This window comes from Xyrauchen texanus, chromosome 3 (genome assembly GCF_025860055.1).
Source record: "Xyrauchen texanus isolate HMW12.3.18 chromosome 3, RBS_HiC_50CHRs, whole genome shotgun sequence".
Classification (NCBI taxonomy): domain Eukaryota; kingdom Metazoa; phylum Chordata; class Actinopteri; order Cypriniformes; family Catostomidae; genus Xyrauchen; species Xyrauchen texanus.
The window spans coordinates 43,521,509-43,530,027 of NC_068278.1; the positions used below are offsets into that span (position 1 = coordinate 43,521,509).

Here is an 8,519-nt window from a genome sequence, read left to right on the forward strand (position 1 = left end):
TAACTTTTTAGCCTAAAATGCTAGTGAAAAACTTTGATAAATAACTCTTGAAAGGCTCTCCACTTTAGAGAGTAAAATTGGAATTCGGATGATGCATGATGTGATGACTAGACGGGTGCAGAGTAATTAATATGCATAATTATATTAATATATTGTTAAAATAAAGTATTAGACTATTAGAATTATTAGAAGTACGCATGAAAAATCTATTTTATTTTCTCCTACATCATTATAACGCTCCTAAAATGTATCTCATGCATTCTCTTCCAGAGGGACTTTGTCCCCTTCTCACTCAAAGTGCTTGTTAAAGAGTGGCGTGCTGTCATAGCAAACATTTTACGTTCCGTTTCCGTTTGTCCTACGAAGGCCGTCTCGTTTAAACCAAGCTTCCATAAAAGAACACGTCCAACCTAGCACGCAGCCTTCGAAACGAGACACAGCCAATGACAACAATGACCAGCCAATCAGACGTCATCCACCCGGAAGTTGTTATACCACCCACTTCCTGTTTATAGCTCCATCTGTTTACCTCGTAAAATTACACTAAACTGTGTTTGAGCCGCAAACTTTGTCCATCTTTATTCAAAATTATTAGATTATATCAAATGATCTGCTCTATTTATATTTATATTAAGAATTTTTAAGGAGAACTGACATATTTTTTACTGACTACACGTGTACAGTGATATCAGTCATTTCATGGTCAGACAGTCCGATTGTTTCTGCAATTTCATATTATGCTGAGCCGCTCAAAATGGGGTGGCACTCTCGAACTCGAACCCTGCAAGTTTTTGACACCGAGTTAAGCGCGGATACCGTGGAGTGGTGCCCCATACAACAGTATTGTCATGTTCTGGCATGTGGAACTTACCAACTTCAAAAAAGCGATGATAAGGTAATACACAAATTATCTGATTATTTTATTAGATGGTGTTTTAAATATTAAATAAATATGCCTGGTTCAGTACAAGTTAAGCTTAGTTGACAGCAACTGTTGCATTATGTTGATTATCACAACATTATTTTCGACGCGTCCCTCCTTTTCTATAAAAATAAAAAAATTGCCGAAATCTGAGGCACTTACAATGGAAGTGAATGTGCCCATCATTAAACGGGGGGTGCACCACGGGCTGTTTTTTTAATGGAACTTAAAGGCAGGGACTGAGTGAAAATCGTGCTTGCGCCTGACGTAGTTATTCAGTGTAGACAGTCCCTGCTTTCGAGGCTTCCAGCATTTTTTGCATCCAAGAGCTCTGACTCAATTCGAACACTGGTTAATATGATTTTAGTGTAATGAAATCTAGCTTTATAAAGTTAAGACTTGCGACATAATGCTGTAAATCATAAAATCAAAAAACGACAGTAAAAATGAAGATTTAAACAACTTTACAGCTCCAATAATGCACACGTTTTAACAGAAGAATTAATTGTGATTTCATAAAATTATTAGCTCCACAATTCTGATTTAAACCCTCCACAAATTGGCCCCATTCACTTCCATTGTAAGTGCCTCACCATGAGCTTTTTTTGCGTGTGCTTTTTGTTTTTTAAATGGAGGGATGAGTCAAAACCATTTTATGTTGTAATCAACATTATGCCACAAATTAACTTGATTAAGTCAGTTTATTAAAGTGAAATCCACAAATATATATTGAAACTGCCTTTTCTGTTTTACTGTAGACAGCAGAAGACTCTACTGCCCCGAGCAGAATAGGCAGACTGTATCTGTTCCACTATAATTCGCAACAATCAATCAGTCCTCCACTCACTGAGACTCAACGAATAGACACTCCTGCTATACTCGATCTAAAGTGGTAAGTTGATTTCCATTCAGTTGTCTCTCTTTATTATTTCTGCCCACTAAAATGTACTCTTCATCTTTATTACACACCCTGTATGTGTATCAAAGTGTATGTACTGAACATTGTATTGGGTTTTCTGCAGTTTGTATATGGGTCAATGATGCTCATTGTTTTTGTCTGGATATATTAAGTCATTGAAAATACATAAAAAATGCAATTCACAAAAATAATTACTTGAAAGGACCTTTACTAAGATGAACATTTTTTTAATAAAAGTGACATTTTTATGTTATTAATATTTAAAAACTTTATTCACTAAATCAAATTCCAACATGCAGGCAGAGGGGTTACCAGGATATCATGTTAGGGGGGGCATTTGGCTTGTTTGGGGGGGCAACATAAACAATTGAAAAAATCGGTGCAAAATTAAGCTATACTACACACAATCTGTTTTAGTGCATATCTTTTTCTAAGCCAGGAACCCAGAGATAGGCACAGGGCCCCTATTAGACTATAGGGCTTAAACTGGATTTTTGTTGTGTCAGACCTCACTCATCTGCTAGCGATGGAAAAATATGCACAAAACAATCCACTTTTAAATTGTAATTTATCATCAGATGCAGAGGCGTTTCCAGCATTGAAGGACATCCGGGGCTTAGCCCAGACAATTTTATTTTCACACTAGCAACCACTTCCCTGTAGTCCAAAGCTGGTGAGAGGGTATTCTTTGAGTTTTGCTCTGGCTGGGCCTGTTTCTACAGTTCCTAAATCTTCCACTCTAGTACTATCCTCAACATCCTCTCTCCTCCCTGAATCATCTGTGATGCAAAAGAACAGATACAGCACATAACTTATTGCAAATCAGCTTCAAACAACTAATTCATCAAGTGCTACATATGTCAAAGTGTGGACCAATACCATTGAAGTAAATGTATTGGGAAGAGCAGATCAGTGGGATTGCCCTAAGATCTATCATGATTCTTGAATTTTCATGTACAATAACATAAAGTCATCACAAAAGAGTTATATTATAGTGAGTAAAGTGAGGTAAAAATAATATTGAATATAAATAATTTATATTTTTTGACATAAATAGTCAAAATGATGTATAAGATCCTAAGTTAAAGCAATACATGAATGACTTTAGTCTAAGTTCATTGACACACTATGGCATCGAACTGTATATAATTCTCATCATCTCTATGAGAATAATTCATCTGTCAAAATCCTTTCATTAGGATCATTGAGATAAACAATGTTTCACTTTTAACTTTCTCTAAATTAAAGTGACCTATTAATTGTTACCAGTTTCCATGCCTGATTCTGGCACAGCTACTGCTGCTCCTCAGTCTGTTGCTCATCTTTGCTACACTCTACAAAACCATTTAATCAAATCAAAGTGTATATTTCCTACAAACTAATATCACAAAACAAGTCACACATAAATTTTATGTTAATGCTTATTGGTTATCCTTCGTGAAAACAACACCAGATAAACAAGAAAAGTACGCTCCAAACAGGGCTCGTGCACGCGGCCTCCGGCGTGAGGCGACTGAGTTAACTTCGGAGCTACCAAGCTGCGTCAATCTAAATAAGGAGGTTAGAGGGTACAACTCTTGAGGTTTAGCCTACTGTGGGTGAAAGCCAGCTAGATGATGATCTTAAGACTTTAAGGACAAAAAAAAATGTCAATTCTTACCCACTGACTTCTTTCGGAAAAATCCCCAAAGCCTCATTTGCTTAATTTTTGCTGTCTTTCCTGCTAATTGCCGTTAACTCGCCACTAAGTAACGTTAGTTGATGTCAACGACTGTGCAAGCTCCTCCTTTACCTGCTGCATATTCAACAGAGAAGAAACGGAGTTGCCTATAGGCTACCGACAGCAAAGGAACTTATTCTACAGGCTAGATTATGCCTATGTCTATTTTTACAGGCTGTATGCAGTATGTGCAAAGCCAAAGCACAATGAAATAAGGCAACTTATGATTTCGGGGGTTTACATAGGCTTTTGTCCGTTTTCATATTTGTCAGTCAACTTTTCAAAATACATTCGGGGCTGAAGCCCGGCAAAATCGGCTGCCGCCGCCTCTGATCAGATGGACAGATTATTTCTCAAATTCTCAGGGGAGGCAGAGCTTATCCTAGGGGAGGCACTGCCTCCCCCTAGACACGCCCCTGCATGCAGGTAGTAATTCTGTTGTCAAACATTAAACAGAGAAGACCCCTTTATACCCTCATGACTGTGTGAAGTTTAAAAAAAATATTGATATATGGTTTATTTTGTAGTACTTGATATCACATGTTTTACGTTCGTTGGAGCAAACCACCAATTATGGTGAATTGTGATTATGATTTGTTAGAATCAGAGTTGAGGTTTTATTTAAGAATCTATTTTAAGCTGTACTTTAATTCTTCAGGTGTCACATACCGATATCAGGGCGTCCACTCTTGGGTATGGCCACTGCAGATGGAGAAATCCAGCTGTACAAACTTACTGAAGCTCAGGTGACAAGTCATATTCAGGTTGCATTAGGAGATTCACAGTATAGACATTACACTGTATTTATATAATTAAGTATCCTTAGCCTGTCTGAACTGTCCCTCTAGCAGCAGGGCACCTGTGGATTGGAAAGTGAGTTGAGCACAGAGTTGGGTCCTGACAGGCTGGCATTGTCTTTAGACTGGTCTACAGGGAGAGGCGAGAGGTAAGATGCTCACATCATTGATTACTGATTTGCATTGGATTGCTTTGATATTTTTAAGTATATAAAGGATACTGTTCTCTTTTGTAGCACTGATGTGCGTGTGGTGTCCAGTGACTCGACTGGTTCTCTCACAGTTCTGTCTCTTGGGGAAACTAGTTTAACTACTGTGTGCCAGTGGAAAGCTCACGAATTCGAGGCCTGGATCTCAGCATTTAGTTACTGGGATACTCAGGTTATTTATTCAGGTAAGGAGTGAAAATAAATTTATAAGCACAAAATGAACCATTTATCTCTATATACATTACTGTGCAAAAGATTTAGGAACTTGTGAAACATGTTGCATAGTGAGGATGTCTTAAAAAAATAATGCCATCTATTGCATAAAACCACATTGGGCACTTTATTAGCACCATAGTGTTCCTAATTAAGTGCTAAGTGAATGTATGTTTAGATTTCAAATACTTTTTTAGATACCAGATTGTTATTGTAGTGTTGGTTCATCCATCTTCATACTGTTTTTTTTTTTTTTTTTTTCATGTTTATGTATTTATTTGACTATCTTAATTTGTACTGTTTCTGTCTGGCTGTCCTAGGTGGTGATGATTGCAAACTAAAGGGCTGGGATTTAAGAATGGGTCCCTCTCTTCCTACCATCACCAGCAAGAGGTAAATTATGCATATTTTACCTTACTGTACATGAGCTCATCCTCATCCACCATAAATTAGCATATTATGTTACCATTTCAATTATGCTCTGTGTGCCTGTTTCCTGGCCTTTATGTATGGTAACTGTAAATAAACACTGCTTTACTAACATACAGACACACTATGGGAGTATGCAGCATACACAGTAGCCCCCACCGGGAGCACATTCTAGCCACTGGAAGGTGAGTGGCTTCTGCTAAAGTGATCATCCAAAACATTATCTATGCATTTATGTACAAATGCATATGTTTTCATGTTGCTGTCTGTTTCCATCATAGTTATGATGAGAATGTATTGATCTGGGATGGAAGGAACATGAAGCAGCCCTTGAGTGAGACTGCAGTCGGTGGGGGCGTGTGGAGACTAAAGTGGCACCCCAGTCAAGAACATCTGCTGCTAGCAGCATGTATGCACAATGATTTCCATATTCTTCACTGCCAGCAAGCTATTGGTAAGGAACATTCTTACTATAATGAAACAAAACTTCTGTCCCTTGTGTATTGATTCCTTCTCATTTGAAATCTAGGTCATAGACCTTGATTGGTCTTGTAAGTTAATTATGCTTTTTGTTTTTCTCCCTCTCCCTCCCTGTAGATGGACAAGATGCACCATGCCCTGTCTTGGCCTCATATATTCTACACAACTCTTTGGCATATGGAGCAGACTGGTCCAGAGTCCCCCTCAACAACTCCACTCCCCACTCTCCTCAGCAGCCACATCAAACCAGCTTTGGGCTTACAGAGTCTGGAGGTCACCTCAGGATCCAGTACGAGTCCCCAACTGCTAGCTTTGACACCTCTCTGGAGGACGACTTGGGCCGGTACATTCCTGACCACTTTGCTTCACCAGAGAAATGTTTTGTTCCAGAACCCCTTCCCAGCCCTGCTAAAGACTCCCAGTCTCTGTCCTGCCTGCTGGCTACCTGCTCCTTTTATGACCACATGCTGCATGTGTGGAGATGGGACTGGAGCCCAGAGGAAAAACCGACAGAGCCAGAGTCTGCGTCCTCTTCTTGAACACCCTTCCTATTCATGCTGTAAATGCTGCTATGTTAGCTTATGGGTTGAGATTATTTGGAACGAAACATATCTGAGGGGCTATTTAAAGAAGTGCTATTTGGTTACATCTGAAGTATTGCTTTTTTAAATGTATGCAATTTTGGAATATCTTTATTTCAGACAAACAGTCTAATTTTCTGACTTTTTGTAGCAATAATATATAGGACATCTTTCAATGGTGTTAGTTCTTATTTAGTTTTACACCAATAACTATGTGTATAACTAGACCTTTTATAACAAATGTGATTTGTACAAATAAACCATAGCCATATTAATAAAATTGTTTTTCTTTAAGGAGTTTCACTTGAAATTGATGTGGGTTTGACATGGTCTGGACATATCAGAACTGAAAATTTAAAGGATGTCAGTTTAGTGCATTTCTGAAAAACTGAGTTGACTGTTGTAGTAAATATTTATCTAGATTAAGATCCATATTCACACAAGTGTGTATTAAGTCAATTTCAAATCTCTGAAACACACACAAAAAAAGTCTACTTAACGAACAAAGTTCTTGGGGTGCAACTTGAACAACTTTCCCTTTCTCTAACCTGTATTTTTCAAGATTGTCCTTGTTGAAAACACCCTCCTCAGTGTCTTTCTCAATCTGTGGAGCCACCACCTGAGTGAAGAGCTCCTCTGGAGTCATGGGCTGCCCTGTTCCTTCTGGGGTCTTGTATGATACATAGGGTTTCAGGTTAAATCCTTCCAAATTAGGCGCCACAAACTCTGGTATCATGGTCTGTACAGGTATGAATTTTCTGCTGGAGGTAAGCACTCCGGTGGGTCTGGCTCCTCTGCTCTTGTAGAATGTCCTAGGGCCACGCTTACTCCTGAACTCTGCCATTCTGTCAGCTCCTCTCACGAGCCCCCGCGTCAGTGCTGACAGCACCCCCATTTATGATTTTTCTGCAGCAACAACCTATAAAAGAAATATGTGTGCTGTAAATAAATACAATGCATAAACTCATATAATAGTGGCACTGTAATTATTGTTCCCATTACTAAAATGTAGCATGTAATCAAAATACCAGTTACTGCAATAATGAAATAAAACTGATAAAGGGCCATTCACACCAAATGAGTTTTTGCATCTATACATGCTTTTTCATTTGTTCTATGTTAACATGCACGAGGCAGACGTCTATGACAAGTTTGCCATATCTCGCTTTTTTGCTTCGTTTTTTCAGCATCAGATGTTACAGCTGATATGTGTAATTTTTTCAATGTTAAATACTTTCTTCAATCCTATCATATTATGTAGAGACAACTAGAAGCCATTAGTATGTTGATTCCAACCCCCCCAAAGAAAAGTGTAAACACTGGCTCTGTAGCACTTTCCAAAATTGCTGTTTGTTTGAGTGGCCCGACCAGCCAAAGAATATAATTTAAGCCTTTATTTTGGTCACAAAATGTATTTGTTTTCACATATCCCAGCTAAGCTAGGGTCAGAGTGCAGGGTCAGCAATGATATGGCGCCACTGGAGCAGATAGGGTCAAGGGCCTTGCTCAAGGGCCCAACAGTCGGTGCTGGGGCTTAAACCCCGACCTTCTGGTCAGTAACCCAGAGCCTCAACCGCTGAGCCACCACTGCACCAAATGGTGGGATGTGTACATTTAGATCAAGGTAGGAAATCTGTTTGAACAACATTTATTCTTTCAGCTCCATTTGGTTACGCTAATGTCACAGAAATTACCCATTTCCTCTACGAAAAGAACATATATATATATATATATATATATATTGTTGTTTTAAAATTGACAAAGATTCTTAACTGTTTGAAGGACATACCATATTTTATTTAAAAGTATTACCATTAACTGTTTTAACTATGGTATTTACCAGGTATTTACATGTAAAGGTCTACACCTGAAGCTCCATGCACATACATACGTAGTTAGCATGACCACTGGTAATACTAATAAAATGACGAAATTAAAAACAATAATCTATAGTAATTGCCTTTTTTTCTCAAAAGGAGGGCGTCAGACAATCTGCATTCCAGTTACATATCATGCTAGCTCAAGTCAGCATGATGAATGGACACGTTATGTAGCCAAAACAGTTCACCGCATACATTTTTGGGACATTGCACTCCAAAAATGTAAACGTTCATTAACTCCATATAGAAACCAAAGATACGCGCGCCCATATACAAACCTTGAACAGTCTGCCTTCAACAAGACCCTTCTGTTCCTACGTTACGCGTCTTAGAGAAATCGAGTGTTATTGGTCAGGTCAGCCCAGAGAC

At 38.6% G+C, this 8,519-nt stretch overlaps 2 protein-coding genes across 3 annotated transcripts; one reads left to right on the plus strand and one right to left on the minus strand.

Moving 5' to 3' along the window:
• Positions 1 to 511: 511 nt before the first annotated feature.
• Positions 512 to 6,236, plus strand: dph7 (diphthamide biosynthesis 7). Of its 2 annotated transcripts, none has more exons than XM_052096843.1 (9): positions 512 to 895; positions 1,681 to 1,814; positions 4,220 to 4,307; positions 4,410 to 4,507; positions 4,595 to 4,752; positions 5,101 to 5,173; positions 5,329 to 5,394; positions 5,491 to 5,663; positions 5,807 to 6,236. In XM_052096843.1, the coding sequence occupies exons 1-9, from the start codon at positions 755 to 757 to the stop codon at positions 6,226 to 6,228; spliced, it is 1,353 nt and encodes a 450-aa protein (XP_051952803.1). In that variant the 5' UTR covers positions 512 to 754; the 3' UTR covers positions 6,229 to 6,236. The 2 variants fall into 2 exon arrangements, with proteins under 2 accessions (XP_051952803.1, XP_051952808.1); XM_052096848.1 differs by having other exon boundaries at positions 4,413 to 4,507.
• A 523-nt stretch (positions 6,237 to 6,759) lies between these two features.
• On the minus strand, positions 6,760 to 8,482 carry mrpl41 (mitochondrial ribosomal protein L41). The gene is given in 3 exon segments (XM_052096859.1): positions 6,760 to 6,811; positions 6,813 to 7,189; positions 8,429 to 8,482. Coding segments are annotated over 2 exon segments (399 nt in total). The 5' UTR covers positions 7,166 to 7,189; positions 8,429 to 8,482; the 3' UTR covers positions 6,760 to 6,765.
• Between the last annotated feature and the right edge of the window lie 37 nt (positions 8,483 to 8,519).

Coding starts and splice junctions, on each gene's coding strand:
- dph7 (XM_052096843.1), top strand. CDS start 755: ATGGGGTGGCACTCTCGAACTCGAACCCTGCAAGTTTTTGACACCGAG. Junction 4,753..5,100: donor TACTCAGGTTATTTATTCAG/GTAAGGAGTGAA, acceptor TGGCTGTCCTAG/GTGGTGATGATTGCAAACTA. Junction 5,664..5,806: donor TCACTGCCAGCAAGCTATTG/GTAAGGAACATT, acceptor CCCTCCCTGTAG/ATGGACAAGATGCACCATGC.